Source organism: Cyprinus carpio, chromosome B4, assembly GCF_018340385.1.
Source record: "Cyprinus carpio isolate SPL01 chromosome B4, ASM1834038v1, whole genome shotgun sequence".
In the NCBI taxonomy this organism is placed as follows: domain Eukaryota; kingdom Metazoa; phylum Chordata; class Actinopteri; order Cypriniformes; family Cyprinidae; genus Cyprinus; species Cyprinus carpio.
Window position 1 is genome coordinate 1,811,723 of NC_056600.1, and position 20,167 is coordinate 1,831,889.

The window sequence follows — 20,167 nt, forward strand, 5'->3', positions numbered from 1 at the left end:
GCGTGAGGATAAGATTTAAAGGATATAAAATATCATTGGCTCAGTTTTATAACTCGCATATGAATAATTCATGAGCTCAATTTAAATGCCGCGTCACGGATCGAATCTGATTTGCATACACTGACTGGAGCGTGCGCGCGCCCGCGGATCTGCTCGTCTCGAGTGACGCGACTGGATGCTGTGAGTCTGATGCAAAGAAAATCTAAAGAAACACGCTAATGATGATGAAGATGATGGAGGAAATACACGATCCGAGGAGGAGGAGAAGAAGCGCGTTGATGTGAAGAGAAGAAAGTGAGGTGCGTTTCGAGTGAATGTGTGATGAAAACAACACGATCTGAACGTGTTACTGATGCTCGACATCCACAGGCCTTCAGAAGATCCGAACATCTCGCAGGAGATGATGCGTATTTAATATATTCACACGTTATCCGTCATAAATCGGGTTTGAGCTGATATTGAGTGGATATGATCGTCATATGTGAATATAAACGAGGGTTATCCTTAGCCAATCTGTCATGAATCTTTTGGGTTGGAATTGTTTGAATCTCGCAGATGCTGATGTTGATGAGATGTTGTCAGGGCTTCATGAATTAATTAAAGCAGCCACCAGAGTAACGTAAACATCACACACACACACACACACACACACACACACACACACACACACACACACACACACACACACACACACACATCCTAATGAATATCTCTGGAGGAACATCTTCAGCATTCAGTCTCTGATGGCTTTAATTTAATTTATGCTTCAGCTCTCTGGATGATTCGGATCCACAACACAAAGATTTAATTTAAAGGGATAGTTCACTTAAAAATTTAAATTCTGTCATTAATCATCCCTAATGTCGTTCCAAACCCGTAAGACCTTCGTTTGTCTTCAAAACACAAATTAAGATATTTTTGATGAAATCCGGGAGCTCTCTGTAGATAGTAATGCAACTGTTCCCAGCTGCAGAAACGTGGAAAGGACATCGGTGTTTAAACCGTAATTTTTCGAAGCTACAAAAATAATTTTTGTGCACAAAGAAAACAATCATAACAACTTTATTCAACAATTCGTCTGCTGCGTCACCCTGGCACCTTTTTATAGAGTATCACTACAACGTATGTATGCGGATATGTTGTTTACATTGTTTACACTTTGATCTGAACGTAAACAACACATTCGAACCCCTGATGTCACGTGGAGTATTAGAGGATGTGTTAGGCTCCTTGCTGTCTATGTGAAGGTCAGAGAGCTCTCGGAATTCATCAGGAATATCTTAATCTGTGTTCCGAAGATGAACGAAGGCCTTACGGGTTTGTAACAACCTGACGGACTCGGAGTAATTTTTGGGTGAACTAACCCTTTAATATCACGATCGTCCTTCGAAACACTGTGATTTGATTGCACCTGTCGTGTCTTTCAGCTTTGATCCGACGCAGAGAGGGCAAATGGTGTACTTCCTCTCCGCGGAGGGCGTAAAGCCCTCGTTCCACTCCGCAGTCCTCTTCAACCCCGCCGTCAACTACTCGGACGGGAACGGTTCCTCCACGCCGACGCCCATCGTCTGCCGTCTGGATGCCTCGTCGTCCGCCGCCTCGCTGCAGAGCAACGTCTCGCTGACGTCGTACGAGCTGTCGCCGGCGGAGGTCACGCTCCTCGGCCTCGTGTTCGGGGTGTTCTGGGTCGTATCGGTGCTGGGGAACTCGCTGGTGTGTCTGGTGATCCATCGGAGCCGCAGAACCCAGTCGACCACTAACTACTTCGTGGTGTCGATGGCGTGTGCGGATCTGCTGTTGAGCCTAGCCTGCGCGCCGCTAGTTCTCCTGCAGGTTTCCGCGGGTCACTGGCCTCTGACCGCGGCTGCATGCAAAGCCGTGCGCTACTTACAGCATCTATGCCCTGGAGTCCAGATCTACGTGCTTCTGTCCATCTGTGTGGATCGTTTCTACACCATCGTGTATCCGTTGAGCTTTAAAGTGTCGCGTGAGAAAGCCAAACGAATGATTCTGGCGTCTTGGCTATTTGACGCTGCGTTCGTATCGCCGTGTTTGTTCTTCTACGGATCATCAGCGTCGCAAAACCACTGCGACTTCTTCCTGGCGGACAGCTGGGACGGGTTGGCGTACGCCGTCGCGCATCTTCTTTTTGGTTTCTTGGTGCCGGCGCTGCTAATCGTGTCGTTCTACCAGCGGGTGGTGCGCTACATCTGGAGGATGGGCGCTGACGGGCGAACGGTGCGCAGGACCATGAACATCGTCCCCAGGACTAAAGTCAAAACCATTAAGATGTTCCTGATGCTCAACGCCGTGTTTCTCCTCACCTGGACGCCGTTTTATATCGCACAGCTTTGGCACCCGAAGGAAACGACGGGCCCAAGCCGTCGGTCGGCGCTGTTCTTCATCACTGTGGCCTGGATCTCCTTCAGCTCCACGGCGTCCAAACCCACACTGTACTCCGTGTACAACGCCAACTTCAGACGCGGCATGCGAGAGACGTTCTGCATGTCGTCCATGAAGTGTTATCGCAGTAACGCATACACCATCACCGCCAGCTCGCGAATCGCCAAAAAGAACTACGTGGGCGTGGTCGACCTGCCCGTGCCGGCAAAGACGCTCATCAAAGACTCGGTTTATGACACTTTTGACCGGGAAGCAAAGGAGAAGAAGTTAGCATGGCCTATTAGCTCTAACCCACCCAACACGTTCGTATAAAGCCTCAGAAATTACATAATTTACTCAACCTTAAGTTGTTTTTAAACCTGTATGAGTTGCTTTCTTAGGGGCCGTTCACACAGGACGCGTTATTCTAATGCAATGCACTACTTTTTTTATTGTTTTTCTATGAAAACGCATGCTAGACGGACGCGTATGACTGTTACGCTCGCGTCTCGCACATGAGCGTCGCATTTTTTAAGATCCTGTGTAAAGTTAAAAGAATTTACATTTTTAAATGTAGCGTCGCTGTTAGTGTCAGTTCCAAAACACTGGACCAATCAGAAGAGTGTGGCGGCGGGGCAAGCGTTGCGAGCTTTTGTTTACAATAGCAAGTTGGCATGGAAACTGTTTTACTTGATGCCAGCAATGATGGAAGCACTGCGCTTTTTAAAAAAAAAAAAACATTACTGAGCGCTACGTCTCGCAATTTTAGACACAAAAGACATGTTCTGTGTGAACGGCCCCTTATAAAAGATATTTTGAAGAATGTTGGTACCCAAAGAGTTGATGGTACCCATTGACTTCCATTGTGTTTGTTTTCATACTATGGAAGTCAATGGGTACCAGCTGCTTGGTTACCAACATTCTTCAAAATCTCTTCTTTTGTGTTCAGCAGAAGAAACTCGTAAACACTTGAAACATGAGTGTTTTACAAAACAATTACAAAATTTTCATTTTTGGGTGAATGTTTCCTTTAACTCATTATAATGATATGTGGGTGAGTAAATAGTGAACATTTTTGAGCGAACTGTTGGTTGAACTGCCGTTGCACCACGACTACACACTACAGAATCAACATGACTAAACGAAATCTGTTGAAATGCAAAAAACGTGGTGCTAACTACTTCACATACTCACTGAGGACATTGGAGGAAGACTACAAACACCCGTATCGTCTCTGCAGTGATCCGGTGGAAGAGAAGTGTTGGTCGTCATGTGTTCTTCTGTTCGTGTTTCCGATCAGTCTGTGATCCTACAGTGGCCTGGTGGCACCAAACAGGGTTCATGTTAATCTTCAGAAATTGCGTTTGTGTTTTTTGTGCCTGTAGTTACAGATAAACTTTGTCTCATAGTTTTGTGTGTGTCGTTTCATGATGCAAGACATGTGTCCCTGTTATTTTACAATTAAACATTCTGTACGATTCAAATGTGAGCCACAGTCTGAATGTTCCTGTGACCGATTGGTTATATTTACTAAAGCTGTACTTCAAAGAGCGGTTCACCCATAAATGAAAATGAACTGAAAATGTGCTCAGCTCACTCTCAGATCAGGAGAGAGTTTGTTTCTTCATCAGGTTTGTAGAAATTGCATCAGTGTCTCAGCAATGGATGCTCTGCGGTGAATGGGTGCCGTCAGAATGAGAGCTGATAAAAACATCACAATAATCCACAGCACTCCAGTCCATCAGTTAACATCTGGAGAAGACAAAAGCTGAAACAAATCCAGCATTAAGACGTTTATAACTCAAATACATAGAGTCCATCTGGAGAGCTGCAGAGCCCTCCAGTGAAAAAGTCCATCTCCTGTTGTCTCTCACATCAAAATCCAGACACATATTTGTTTAGAGCTTGTTTAAACACTGATTGATCTGTGCAGATTTCTCTCCTGATTCACACCAGAACCACTTTTTCACTGGAGGAAGTGTTATTATGGATTATAGACTCTATGTATTTGATTAAAAAAGCGTCTTAATGCTGGGTTTGTTTCAGCTTTTGTCTTCTCCAGATGTTCACTGATGGACTGGAGTGCTGTGGATTATTGTGATGTTTTTATCAGCTCTCATTCTGACGGCACCCATTCACCGCAGAGCATCCATTGCTGAGACACTGATGCAGTGCTACATTTCTACAAACCTGATGAAGAAACACACTCATCTACATCTCGGATGGCCTGAGCGTAAGAAGCCTACATTTTTATTTCTGAGTGAACTATTGCTTTAAAGCTGCACATGCAAACTAATCAAAATATTTCATTCCCACAAACTGTGATAATGCACCAATTAGAAGATTTCAGTCATTCTTTTCAGTTTGATCTTCATGTTACCGAGCTGAACTGACTGAACCCCATGAAGACTCGTCGTCTGCTGCTCACACATTGTGACATTTCCAGCACAATCTCTCCACGTTCAGTGTCGGATGACGATACTCTGTCGTTATCCAGGATGAAAGCGAAGGGCTTTAATGAAACACACACATCATAATGAGGTTTCATATTGAGAGCGAGGACAATGAAAGTGCTTGTGCTCCTCTGGATTCGAAACCGAGACAACAGAAAAACCTTCAGCTGCACATTTACCTGCATCTACGCTAGAAATATAATAATCGCTTTCAGCGTTGTCAGTTATTTTGTCCATCTGACAACACAAACTGAACATTTTTGGGGTAAAAAAAAACCCTTAGTTTGTAATACATCACAGGTTTGAACAAAGCACTGGTGCTAATAATAAATGAGCTCTGATCATAAACTGAATTGAGGCAAGAAGACAAAAAGATTCAGATTCAATGTTTTTATTCAGGATCACAAAGCAATGCTACACTGTTTAATAAGACGTTTAAGCATCATCCTGCAACAAATTTCGATCTACATTTTATACACACCATATAAAAATATACATTTGAGCTCTAAATATTATAGATTATGCCAGCCAGAATAGAGACTCAGAGTCAGGAGTCACAAGGAAAAGTGCTGAAGGCCAATGAAAGTGTTCCACGTTCATTAAAACTCGAACTTTTCACGAAACACTTCTACATCTCTGTGTTTGGGCCGATCAGCACTGACGAAATAGTTTCACATTCATTAACTTCATTCAGATCGTAACTCGTCCGTGCTGAAATATGTTATTTTGGTTTGCTTTTGTCAAACCTGCCGAATAAAGCAGATGGAACTCGAATAAAGTACAAAAATTAGAGCTTTGAAGGAAAGTGCTTTAAGTTTCAGTTAGTGAAATAAATACACGATCAACAAAACACAGACAAACTCTATTTGTACAAGAGAAAGGGGAAGTGCTATGCGTTGAAATCTTTCAAATCTTGTAAAGTGCAAAGAGCAGAGCAAGAGATTTTGGCAAAAGTCCGTCTTATAAGGTCTCTGTCTACAGGTTTAATGGATTAAACTGATTAAAACACACGTCATCGTCACATTGTCACATGGAAGCTTGTTTCCACCATGGAATAATGAATAAAAAAAGGGAATTGTTACTTTTTATCTCTAACAATTCTAACAAAAACTAGGAATTGTCAGAGAATCTAACTTTTTCTAGTTAACATCTTGCAATTCTGTTTTTGGTTTTCACCCAAAAAAAAAAAAATGCTACTTTTTATTTAATAATTCTGACTTTTAAATCAATATCTTACAATTTTTTAGTTTCTCCTCAGAATTGCAAGTAACTTGGTTATAAACTGAGTAACTGAGTTCAAAGCTTGCAATTTTGAGTCTCAGAATTATGAGAAAAAAAGTCTGAATTGTGACGTGAACTCAGAAATGTGAGATAAAAAGGCACAATTAGCTTTATTTTTTTTATCCAGTGGTAGACTGGACTCACGAGCGCTGAATCCTTCATCACAAATGATTTGGTACCAGAAGGGGTTCCGAAATAAATATTTAAAGGAGGAGGAAATGTTTACGAATCACACATCAACACAAAACCTGAAACAAACACACAAATCCACAGGAATAACTCTCTAATGGTCATATTATTGTGAATGCAAACAGAAAAACTTATTTTAAACGTCCCATTACGACAAAACCACAGATAAACACTGATTCACATTCACGCATCCGAACGCTCTCGCTCTGGATCCGTCTAAGACGTTTTGTTCTGGCCGTACTTGCTGTTCTTGGGGATCTTGTTGCTGGAGCTCTGCGGCGCTTTCTGCTCGTCTCCGGTCAGGAGGGCTTTGATTTCGGACGGGATCTTCCCCTGGTCCATGGCCAGACACCACTGCTTGTACTGCGGACACACGAACAGCGACAGCTCAGGGGTGTGTTCCAGAAAGCAGGGTTAAGTTACCATCTGCTAAACCCTGAACTCTTGGTTGATTAACCCAAACATTGCTTACTCGAGGTACAGTACAGACCAAAAGTTTGGAAACATTACTATTTTTAATGTTTTTGAAAGAAGTTTCTTCTGCTCATCAAGCCTGCATTTATTTGATCAAAAATACAGAAAAAACAGTAATATTGTGATATATTATTGCAATTTAAAATAATTGTTTTTAAATTTATTATACTTTAAATTATGATTTATTTCTGTGATGCAAAGCTGAATTTTTAGGATCATTATCACATGATCCTTTAGAAATCATTCTAATATGATGATTCATTATCAAAGTTGGAAACAGTTCTGCTGCTTAATATTTTTTCAGAACATGTGATACTTTTTTCGGATACTTTGATGAATAAAAAGTAAAAAAAAAAAAAAAAAAAGAAGCTATGTTTTTAAAATATAAATATTTTGTAATAACAATATACACTACTGGTCAGTAATTTGGGGTCAGTCATTTTTTTTTTTTCTTTCTTTTTTTTTTTAAATAAAATCAATACTTTTATTCAGCAAGGATGTGTTAAATTGATAAAAAGTGATAGTAAAGAAAATATATTATTAGAATATATATTATTAGAATTTTTTTTTTTTTTTGAATAAATGCAGTTCTTTTTAACCTTTTTATTCATCAAATATATTAGACAGCAGAAAACTGTTTTCCAACACTCATAATAAATCAGAATATTAGAATGATTTCTAAATGATCATGTGATAGACTGGATGTTACATGTGACACTGAAGGCTGGAGTAATGATGCTGAAAATTCAGCTTTGCATCACAGGAATAAATTATTTTTTTTAAAGTATATTCAAATAGAAAACTATTATTTTAAGTTGTAATAATATATCACAATATTAATGTTTTTTCTGTATTTTTTGATCAAATAAATGCAGGCTTGATGAGCAGAAGACACTTCTTTCAAAAACATTAAAAATATTAATGTTTCCAAACTTTTGGTCTGTACTGTATGCTGGTTCCATCTGCGAGTATGTTCACGGTTAACACTCAAGACATTCTCTTTTGTTCATTGGTCATTTACATGCTCAGTGCATTTAGCCACACAACTGATGCTTGTGCAATCATTGTTTAATCACTAAGAACTATATTGTTTGTTGGATGGTATTTATATAAGAAATATCGCATATGTATTTTTATTGTAGATATAAAGAAAATGCAGACCGTGACAAAAACATGTAATAAGTATATTAGAATAAAATATATAAGTGTTTTATAATTAATATACACTACTGTTCAAAAGTTTGGGATCAGTGAGACTTGTGATTTGTTTAAAGAAGTCTCTTCTGCTCATCAAGGCTGCATTTATTTGATCAAAAATGCAAAAAAAACCCTGTAATCTTGCAAAATGTTATTAGAATATAAAATAATGGTTTCTATTTAAATATTCTTTAAAATATAATTTATTTCTGTGACGCAAAGCTGAATTTCCATCATCATGACTCCAGTATAAAGTGTTACATGATCTTCAGAAATCATTCTAATATTCTGATTTATTATTAGAATTATCAATGTTGGCAACAGCCAAATATTTTTTGGAAGCTGTGATACTTTTTTCAGGATTCTTTGATGAATAAAAAGTTAAAAAGAAAAGCATTTATTTAAGATAGTAATCTTTTCTAACAATATACACTACAGTTCAAATGGTTTGGGGTCAGTAAATTTTTATTCTTTCTTTTTTTGAAAGAATTTTAAACTTTTATTCAGAAAGGATGTGTTAAATTGATAAGAAGTGATAGAAAAGATTTATTTAGTTAGAAAAAAATTATATTTTGAATAAATGCTGTTCTTTTTAACTTTTTATTCATCAAAGAATCCTGAAAAAAGTATCGCAGTTTCCAAAAAAATATCTGGCAGTACAACTGTTGATACATTGATAATTCTAATAATAAATCAGTATATTAGAATGATTTCTGAAGGATCATGTGACACTTTATACTGGAGTAACTGCTGATTTAAATTCAGCTTTGCATCACAGAAATAAATGATATTTTAAAGGATATTAAAATAGAAAACATTATTTCATATTGTAATAACATTTTGGCAGATTACAGTTTTTTTCTGTATTTTTGATCAAATAAATGCAGCCTCGATGAGCAGAAGAAACTTTTTTAAAAAACATTACTGACCCCAAACTTTCGAACGGTAGTGTATATCGATAACTATTATATATGACAATAGAATAAATATAATAACATTTTAGAATAATATAATATTACCTTATATAGTACTTATAATTGTGCTTTATAATTAACAAATCATACAACTATATATATATATGTGACCCTGCAGCACAAAAGCAGTCTTAAGTAGCACAGGTATATTTGTAGCAACAGACAACAATACATTGTATGGGTCAAAATTATTGTTTTTTCTTTTATGCCAAAAATCATTAGGATATTAAGTAAAGATCATGTTCCATGAAGATATTTAGTAAATTTTCTATCGTAAATATATCAAAACTTAATGTTTGATTAGTAATATGCATGGCTAAGAATTAATTTGAACAACTTTAAAGATGATTTTTTCAATATTTAGATTTTTTTGCACCCTCAGATTCCAGATTTCCAAATATTGTCCTCCGTACAAACCACACATCAATGCAAAGATGATTAATTCAGCTTTCAGATGATGCATAAATCTCAATTTTGAAAAACTGACGCTTATGACTGGTTTTGTGCTCCAGGGTCACACTTATACTATATAGTAATGATATATAATATTGTGCACGATCTGTCACACACACCTCCACTGGACTCTGGTCAGAAGGTCACGCATGCGCTGAAGTAAACAAACCCTGAAACAGAACCTACTCCGGAGCAGAGTGTGTTCAGGGAATAAGTTACTGACGTCCCCTGAGAGTTCCCTCCGTTCCTGGACCCAAAGGCTGAGTTTATACCCTCACTCACCCTTAAACATACCCCGGGTGTGTCACATAATACCCCCCCGAACGAGTGTGTGTGTTTACCATGTCCATCTCCTCTCGCAGCGCACAGATGGCCCTCTCCTTACTGGACACCAGCTCCTCCAGATACTGGTAGCGCAGCTTCTTCCTGGCGCGGCACTCTCTGGCGCTCTGCCGGCTTCTCTCCAGCTTGGCCTTCAGGTCGATCTTGGCAGGTTTGCGGCCGCGCTTGCCGGGTTTCTTCACTTTTCCAGCAACCATCTAGAGTTCAGAAGAGACCTTACGGTGAAACACTCGTGTGGTGATCATGCACATTAATAAACAACACAATATAAGAAGACAAAGTTACAGGTTATGCTGTCATTTCACACACTGACGCTGGTGCTGATCTGAACAATTCCTCTCTTATAGACTACACATGAATTAATTTCCTAATTTATGAATTTTACAATGTTAACACTGTTGTTTTGTTGAGCTACAGTACAGGTCAAAAGTTTGGAAACATTACTATTTTTAATGTTTTTGAAAGAAGTTTCTTCTGCTCATCAAGCCTGCATTTATTTGATCAAAAATACAGAAAAAAAATGTAATATTGTGATATATTATTACAATTTAAAATAATTGTTTTTAAATTTTATTATACTTTAAATTATCATTTATTTCTGTGATGCAAAGCTGAATTTTTAGGATCATTATCACATGATCCTTTAGAAATCATTCTAATATGATGATTCATTATCAAAGTTGGAAACAGTACCTGCTGCTTAATATTTTTTCAGAACATGTGATACTTTTTTAGGATACTTTGATGAATAAAAAGTAAAAAAAAAAAAATATTATAAATATTTTGTAATAACAATATACACTACTGGTCAGTATTTTTTTTTCTTTTTTTTTTAAAAAATAAAATCAATACTTTTATTCAGCAAGGATGTGTTAAATTGATAAAAAAGTGATAGTAAAGATAGTAAAGAAAATATATATTAGAATTTTTTTTTTGGAATAAATGCAGTTCTTTTTAAGCTTTTATTCATCAAATATATTAGACAGCAGAACTGTTTCCAACACTCATAATAAATCAGAATATTAGAATGATTTCTAAATGATCATGTGATAGACTGGATGTTACATGTGACACTGAAGGCTGGAGTAATGATGCTGAGAATTCAGCTTTGCATCACAGGAATAAATTATTTTTTTAAAGTATATTCAAATAGAAAACTATTATTTTAAGTAATAGTAATAATATTAATATAAAAAAAAATGTAATAATATTTCACAATATTACTGTTTTTTCTGTATTTTTGATCAAATAAATGCAGGCTTGATGAGCAGAAGAGACTTCTTTCAAAAACATTAAAAATAGTAATGTTTCCAAACTTTTGACCTGTACTGTATATTCAAACAAAACTGAACGGAATTGATCTGAATAATCGCATTATTGTCTTTTGCAGAGCTGCTGGAAACGTGAACACTGTTATTTTCCTGTTTATTAACGTAAAGCTGCTTTGAAAGAATCTGTATTGTATATAAATAAACGCAAGTTGACTTAATAAACACCGCTTAAGTGTTTTGGCAGAATTGTATTTTCATATACACCGCGATTAAATTATATTAATATGCTGACAGTTACCCCGAGGTATTTTACAGAATATCACAGCACATGTACATTAATCGTGGTATTTTAACAGTTTTTGGAGAACTGGAATCGCATGAATCTAGCGGATCGTGAGCTGCGCTGTCTGGAAGTCAAAGCGATGTTTATTTATGTTCAAATGACGCACTTTTTTGTCATCCATCGCGTGTTTTCCGATCGACGCGAGTCTGCAGTCGCGCGCTGGTCCTCGATCATTCACCTGTAATCGATTATAGAGTCCGCTTGAGATGATTTTTGGATCAATCTTCCAGTGGAGCTGCCTGTGTTTTTAGCATTTAGCCGAATGCTAACAGCGCTTTTCCGGTTCTGGCGCGGGTAACGCCCACCGCGCTGCATGCTGGGACCTGTAGTTTCTTCCCGATGGCCAAAATTAACCGTTCTAGAAAGATCATCAGCGCGCGCACACATCACAACACATATTTATATACACAACACCAATATAATAACTCACTGGAAGCAACATTAAATGTGTGTTATATCACTTGAGATGGACTACTGACACAAAAACAGAGGGTTATGCCACTGTACGCCTACTGTTTGAAGTTTTAGTATGTTTTTGTTGTCATGTATGACCACAGTCATTCATGTTGTGAAGTTGTGTGTGTGTGCTGCTTCTGATGATGCTTATAGCTGCTGTCAGTATCACAGCAGGACACAAACATATATATACACACACACACACACACACACACACACACACACACACACACACACACACACACACACACACACATACATATATATATATATATATATATGTATATACATATATACTGTATACACACACACACACACACAAACACACACACACACACACACATATATATATATATATACACACACACACACACACACACACACACATACATATATATATATATACACATACACACACACACACACACACATATATATACACACACACACACACATACATATATATATATATACACACACACACACACACACACACAGAATATTGCCAAACTGCACATACACACACACACACACACACACACACACACACACACACATATATATATATATATATATATAAATAAATACATATATGTGTGTGTGTTTGTGTGTGTGTGTGTGGTTTATGATGATACTCCATAGGCGTAATAATTAATCTTTTACCATACTGATATAAAAATACAAAGAGTAAGAAAATGTGTTCCATTCATTGTAATTAACAACATGCATCACACATTAGATTATGTCAAGGTCTCCCAAACATGTTTATAAAGGAACTGTGAGTTCAGTGAAAAGCTAATAATTCATTAGATCATAAAAATGTTAAATCAAAATAAATCATGTTAAAGAACATCAATCAAAATAAAAAACTTATTTAAAAGTGAAATATTTTATTTGTTTACCTGCAGGTCATGTGACTTATGGGGGCTTGTCATAATGCCACGACAGCGCTGTATAACTGATATAAACAATGTTTTATTTATTTTTCCTAATATTCAGAAATATTCCCAAACGTGTTTATATCATGAAATATCTCAAATAAGTGTGAGTAAATGCATTTTGCACCTTTATAGATCATGTTAGTTGACTTAAAACAGGTGGAGGGAAAAGTAGCCTAATGTTATTGTAATCTATTAACTAAGCATAAAATCCGTCTGTTTACTTAAGTACCAGATATTGGTGTCATGGCATGAAATATGTTTAATACGACTGCCATTGTATTTAATGTGAATTTAATATAAAAACATTGTAAGTTGCTAATTATAACACATTCATACCTACAGAAAGAGAGCAAAGAACATTTACATGATTAAAAAAAACTTTATCATTGACTTCAGTCTAGCCAAGCACTCTCAAAAACCCCCGTATAATCACTCAAGCTGTTAACACCGTGAGATTAATATCTTACGTTCATCATATGTGCATCTGCACCTTGTTGATGAGAGAATTACCCCACAAGGTCAAAAAATGTACTAGTATTGGTCGTGAGGACCCTAACGTATACCTTAGGCCACACACACACACACACACACACACACACACACACACACACGTTGGATTTTATGCTTTATGGAGACTCTCCATAGGCGTAAAGGTTTTTATTCTGTACAAACTGTATTTTCTATCACCCTACACCTAAACCTACCCCTAACAGAAAACTTCGTGCATTTCTAGATTTTCAAAAAAAACTAATTCTGTATGATTTATAAGCCTTTTAAATTAAGGGGACACCGGAAGTGTCCTCACAAATCACTTTCATAGTGTAATACCTATGTCATTATACAAATTTGTGTTTTTATAAACCACAAACACACACACAGGAGACACTGGCCACAAAGAGGACATCAAGAACTTGTCTAATGTCTCTCTTAAATCACCTAAGAGAGTCATTTGGACGCGTGTAACAAAGCGTGTGTGAATAAAGTTAATGGAGCTCTGCTGCTGATTGTGTAATGAGAGCCGGATCGCTTCTGAAGCTCCGCCTCATAAACTAATTTATACTGTTTTACACTCATCCACACGTTTAGAGTCGATGCGAAGAGCGGCTCTGTGTCCTCATCAGCGGATCCGCGGCGTTACTCGGTGGGTTCGAGCGCTGTTTGTGGAGTGTGTTCGAGTTTCAGTGACGCCATGATGTTATTTTTACCCGATGAGCTCACGAGCGCCGAACTCACTCAAACTGACCAGCTTCAACTAGCTTAACTACCCACCCGCTCATCTCTGCCGGGGTTTCCACTCCTCTGGTCTTCTTCATCTGTGGGTTTACTGTGGAATGAGACGGACTGAAACTTTTACGGTGAGTTTCGGACATGAGTTAAATGAGAAATAGATCGCGGAGGGCCGCAGTGTGTGTGTGTGTGTGTGTGTTTGTGGAGACACGATGTTCTTGTTAGAATCGTTGTAAACTTAGTTAAAATTAGTTTAAAGTTCTGGAAAGTTCCTTTTTCTGTACGTTAGTGTGTGTTTAGCTGAGTTTATGTTTCATCTTTACTTTGCTGTCATTAAATACAGCACATTATATGAGACTGACATCTACAAAAACACTGAAAACACTCAAAATGTTCTTCTGGGCTGATACATTTGTGTACCGTTTACACTATACTTAAGAGAATACTAAAGTATTAACATAGTAGCGTTTATTCTGTTCTCACTTATATAACAGTAGCTACATTATATCAGTATCAGTCACTTTGGATGAAATGTGTGCTACATTAATACATGTTAATCCGACTACTTCAGGGTTGTTATAGTTAACTAAAATCAAAAGCATAAAATACCTTTTTGTTGCTTTAAATTAAAAAAAAAAAAAATGTTAACCGAAGTACAATACAATATAAAAATAACTGAAACTAAAACTGAATAAAAACTATATAGACATATATAAAAACAACAAAAATAAGTAAATGTGACAAAAACCCAGCAAAATTACTAAAACTTTTAACATGAAATCAGAAAGTATAAACCAATATTAACCAAAACTGTAAGAGGATCTCAATACAACTAAAAATAACACTGATCAGAATAACCATGGTATTACAAACATATCTGTCTGAAACAAACAAACAAAACACGGTAATACCATGGTACTGTTATTGTCTGTTTTCAGAGTGTGAAGGTCACATGATCACGTCTCTCATTTCAGGATATTTCTGAAAGGGAAGTTCAGCGTGTTTATTCACGAGCGGCATCATAAAAATCACCTGTGAAGGAACAGAAAGCGCTTGTGGTGGTGTTGTGTGACTGTTTCTATGTTACAAATACAAACCCAGAGTAAACATGGCATATGACATATGGGTGTGTGTTCACGGTGTGTGTGTTCACAGTGTGTGTGTGTGTGCACTTAGGATGGGTTAAATGCAGAGCACGAATTCTGAGTATGGGTCACTATATTTGGCTGTATGTCACGTAACTATAGTCACTATATATATTATGAAGGGTCACCTGCACTAAAACATAATTTCTTTACAAACACTAGGCTCTGAAAGACTTTCCCATTGATTTAAAGACAGCATTTCCCAAAAGAACGACTCTGTTTACTACAAAACATGAAGAGTACAAATCAAGCCAAAGATGGGTTTGTGTGTTTATATCATGTTTAAGTGAGTCTGAAGGTTTGGAGTGACTTCTCGGATGTTCATATGAAGGGTCAGTCAGTGTGATGTTGTGCTGTGAGCGTCTGAGGAGGAAGTCGGTTTCCTAATCGCGGCCTGGCGTCGCTCCAGGCAGGGGTGTGAACTTCCTAAAATGAACCTCTCACACTCTTGCATCCGTGTTATAGAGGACGTCGAGATGTCTCAGAGCGGACGGACAGTGAGAGTCATGGTGCGTTTGGAGCTCGTTATCGTCTCCTCGTTAAACACGGGCGCGCGGGAGGAGGCCTGTCATTAGGATCTGCCTCGGCTTCCCGGCGGTTTGTTGTGGTCTCGAATCTGGCGATGAGGAACTCGTATCTGTGATGTTCTGGAGGAATTGAGAATTTCCCCTCGTAAAGCTGAACACGCTCACGTCACCGTTTCATTTCCACAAATGTCTTACCTGAAGAAGAAGAAGCCGGTTTGATCAGGCTTGAGAAAGCCAACCTACTGATCTACTGTTTATATTTGGACTGTAGCCTATCTCCTCCTAGAGTTTTGAAGCTACAGCCACCAAAATTGGTTCGGACCTTCAGACTGGTCTGACTCGGATTGCTGTATCTTTTCTAAATGATCAGACTTTCGGATTTCCATTAACTGGATGATCAAATCTATGAAAAGTCCCATTGACTTTCATTGAGGGGGTCAAAATTTTGTACAATAAGACTTATACAGTGTGTCTATTGCTAGCAAAGCTTAATGACTAGCCTGGGAGAACATGTTAAAGCATGCTAGCAGCATGTTAAAACCAGAGGTAGATGTAACAAAGTACATTTACTTTATTTACTGTACATTACTGTAAGTATCTGTACATTACTTGAGTATTATTTTTTTCTGCAAACTTCTGACTTTTTAACTTTGAACCACATTTGAAAGACAAATATCGTACTTTCACTTCAATACATTTCTATCAAGGCCCTCGATGTATAAAGTCGTTATTATGTAGCAGCTTTGAAAGTTAGTGTTTTTTTCTTCTTCTCTAAAACGTGACTTTTTTTTTTTTAGATAGCCTTAAAACATGTTAAAATTTTAATCATGCTAACATGTTAACAGCATTCTAATCATGCCAGAAATATGCTAGCAACACGTTAACAAGTTAAAACATGTTAGCAACATGCTACATTTACATTTATTCGTTTAGCAGACGCTTTTATCTAAAGCGACTTACAATTGGGAATAAATCTAGCTATTCATCTTAAAGAGGAAAATAGACACAGGAAGTGCTTGTCATACCAAGTTTCAAGCATTGTTCAAATAAGTACAAGCTAGACAGAGTAAGATGAAAGAAAAGAGGAAAATATATATTTTTTTTTAGGATGAAGTCAGATAGTGATGAAACAGGTGAGTTTTCAACTGTGGCTTGACATGTTACTAAATGCCACATGCTAATGTCATGCTAATCATGCTAGCAACATGACAACAACACGTTAACCATGCTAGCAAAATGGTAACGACATGTTAATCATGCTAAAACATGCTAGCAACATGCTATACCATGCTAGCTAGCAATGTGCTACCTAATCTATACATCTAAACTTCAAGCTTTTAAAACTGCTTCAAACTTTTAGGCTAGGCTTTCTCAAGCCAACGTCAAAGTTTGTTCACGAACTTTACTCATCTGCTTTATTTCTCACATCTGTTTGAATGAGCAACTGGAAGTAGCAAAGCATACCCTTACCAAAAAGTAGTATACTTAAAGTTTATTTTATTAAGTATACTTAAGTAAAGTTCAAGTATATTTAGACTTTTTGTAAGTATAAGTCAAGTATACTTAAATGCCATTTAAAGTATATTTCTGAGAAGTACAAAAAGCCCATTTCTGAGAAGTAGATAAAAAGTAAACTTAAAGCATACTTTCCTATTTTTAGTTTAAAAGAAGTATACTAATAGCACACTTGAATAAAATTATTTTTCGTAAGGGTAGACATTTCAAAAAATGTTTGATTAAATGTCTCTCATTATGCATAAAACCTATATATTTTTTTTTTGGCTATTATTGGTATATTGATCATCACACAACATACTCTATCTTAAATAATCTTAAATTAGATTTTTTTGAACAGCTGTTTTAACCTCTTTTTAGAGGTGATTTCAGCATGACTTTGGACTGATTTTCACCTCAGAGACTGGAAAGTTCAGTTTGCACGTTTCATTTACAACGTCTCGTTGCCTTTAAAGCGTCTGTGGTTTGATTTCAGCCTCGTTTGATCTGTTTGTGTTCTGATGACTGACCGACGGGTCAAAGTCCCCCATTAATGTTATCTCTGCCAGGCAGGTTGAGCCATTAACCTTCGGTCAGAAAAACACACAGCAAACAGTTTTAATTCAGCTCAGCCTTTCGCAAACAAGGCCAGAGAAAATGTAAACCGTGATGCGATTTGAAGAAACCGCGATGCCAATGTGTCCGTCGACAATCTAAAAGCTGAGAAAAACAATAAAATGCTCATGAATAAACGTTCAGTGTTTGCGTGTAGCTCATCAGTGTCAAATGAAACCTGAACGGTCCTAAAACAGATCCAGAAATAAACGTTGTGAGAAACAACTCCATGACGTCTGTAATCAGATCTGTGTTTTATGAGGAAATGCTTGTTGCTCCAGTTTCATGTTATTAGAGGGAAACACAAGATGCAGAACTCTGGTTTGGTTCAGTATTTGATGGGGGAAGGAAATGCTTTTCTCCCGGAGGTCCAAACAGACCCTGTTCATGATGACATCACATGATCTCATGTTGCCGCCTCCGCAGACGCGTGTGAAGCCGATCTTCTCATGTCAGCATGGCTTCGCGTTCACTCTTTTGGCTGATGCTTCTGTAACAGTTTAAAACAGTGATCCTGACATCATGATTGACTCCCTTTACATTCTGAAATCATGCAGCCTTTAAAAAGTGCAGTATAGTATAGTAATGACAATCAGTAATCCAGTTTGTGAAACAAACAGATGGAAAGATTGATAGTTTTTCCAGATAAGTGCTGATGCGCACACGTGACATAAAACTGTTCAGCTGCCCGTTCACACTATACAGTATTCACACAATATTCACTCTAACTTTAAGAGAATAGTGAAGTCCGCACCATAGCTACAATGATAACGACAGAAAGGAACGATATTGTCGAAATCACTCTCAGAGTGATTTTTCTTTTTTCCAACTTTCTTCAGCCAATCAGAATCCATTCGTCTTCAAAGCGATCGTTATCGTCCACTAGTGTGGATGCAAAAATAGTCCCATGATAACTATTGATAACTGTAAAGATTTAATAATAGGTCTAATGCTAAAATAATTGCAATAAGTTACGTTTTAAAAGTAATGCATTACAATGTTGTGTTTTGCATTACTTTTTATGGAACACAATGCATTACATTTCTTTTGCGTTACTTTTTGTCATCTGGGCTGGGCTTGTTTATTTGTTTTTAATAACACCCCCCCCCCCCCCCCAAATGTTTAGCAACTGTAAAGGGCCTTTCACACCAAAAGTAAATAATAAACCTCAACATGGGGACAAGAGAGATGTCAGTGAATAAACAGAAAGAAATTAAAAGTAATGCTTAACTTCACGAGTTACTTGAAATGAAGTAATCTGATTACGTAACTCGTGTTACTTGTAATGCGTTACCCCCAACACTGGCGATAACTGTAACAGTAATGGCACAGAGGAATGAATGATATAATTGGAATCACCTTGAGAGCAATTGTTTTTCCAGTTGAATTCATCACCGATGACACCAATCAGAATTCATCCTGATCCTGACGTAATCAGTGGTTTGTGGTACAGCTGCTTTCATTTTGGATCGCTGTATCACATGTTTAATCGCCTGTCGTGTGCTGCTGCTATTGTTGTTGGGATTTTCTCGTCATACAGGACTGACTGGCAGGTTTGAATGGCACTCAGGGGAATTTCTCTGTTTTTTTGTTTAGCTCTGTACACATTAATGACAAGATGACATAACTAAAGCAGACCTTTTCTCGGTTTAAGCACTCTGCTGTCACCAAAGTATACACTATAAAACAGCACATTCTGTTTGAATGAGCCGTTTTAATGATGAAATCACAGTAACACACAAACTCTCGCATAATTAATATGCATATTACTCTTAAATTAGTTAAATGTCCAAATTAAACCAAAACAAATATAGAATTTGCAACAGATACATATAAACATAATAATATTAAAAATTAAAAGAACTAAAAAAAACAAAAACAAAAATAAAAAAAATAACTACTTCAAAAAATATCAAACGCATGTTACTTTGTTTTCCCATTTATTGTCTGACATCTCTTCAGTCACCGTGTTGAGGCTTATTAATTTCACTTTTGGTGTGAAGGAGCCCTTACAGTTGCCAAAAATATAACTTTTGGTTTTTTTGTTATTAAAAAACAAATAAACAAGCCCAGCCAAGGTTACAAAAAGTAACGCAAAAGTAACATAATGCACTAGTATTTCCATAAAAAGTAACTAAGTAACGCAAATTTAGTTACTCTTTTTCATGGAGTAACACATATAGTAATGCATTACTTTTAAAAGTAACACTGGACATGAGTGCGAAAGTGTTGGGAAGTAACCAGTTACATGTAACTAAAGTACGTAATTTAATTCTAAAATAAATGTAACTGTAAACGGTTACAGTTACTGAGAAAAAATGTGTAATTAAATTAGTTACTTTTAAAAATGTTAATGATTACAATGGTTACATCTGTTTTTTTTTTCACACACCAATTTGGTTT

The 20,167-nt window shown here is 37.0% G+C and overlaps 3 protein-coding genes across 5 annotated transcripts in view; 2 read left to right on the plus strand and 1 right to left on the minus strand.

The window, feature by feature from the left end:
* The first annotated feature begins 116 nt into the window (after positions 1–116).
* gpr19 (G protein-coupled receptor 19) lies at positions 117–3,790 on the plus strand. The gene is made up of 2 exons (XM_019090392.2): positions 117–299; positions 1,428–3,790. The coding sequence occupies exon 2, from the start codon at positions 1,453–1,455 to the stop codon at positions 2,713–2,715; it is 1,263 nt and encodes a 420-aa protein (XP_018945937.2). The 5' UTR covers positions 117–299; positions 1,428–1,452; the 3' UTR covers positions 2,716–3,790.
* Positions 3,791–5,210: 1,420 nt separating this feature from the next.
* crebl2 (cAMP responsive element binding protein-like 2) lies at positions 5,211–11,679 on the minus strand. Of its 2 annotated transcripts, none has more exons than XM_042721563.1 (3): positions 11,538–11,679; positions 9,745–9,942; positions 5,211–6,668 (listed from the first exon to the last, which is right to left on the minus strand). In XM_042721563.1, exons 2-3 carry the CDS (start codon positions 9,940–9,942, stop codon positions 6,522–6,524), a joined length of 345 nt encoding a protein of 114 aa, XP_042577497.1. In that variant the 5' UTR covers positions 11,538–11,679; the 3' UTR covers positions 5,211–6,521. The 2 variants fall into 2 exon arrangements, with proteins under 2 accessions (XP_042577497.1, XP_042577496.1); XM_042721562.1 differs by having other exon boundaries at positions 11,466–11,653.
* A 2,100-nt stretch (positions 11,680–13,779) lies between these two features.
* LOC109070595 (dual specificity protein phosphatase 16-like) overlaps positions 13,780–20,167 on the plus strand; it is a 17,224-nt gene continuing 10,836 nt past the window's right edge. For both annotated transcript variants that reach the window (XM_042721565.1, XM_042721564.1), the window contains exon 1: positions 13,780–14,111. The gene's annotated coding sequence lies outside the window, so the exon portion shown is untranslated. The remainder of the gene's footprint in view (positions 14,112–20,167) is intronic.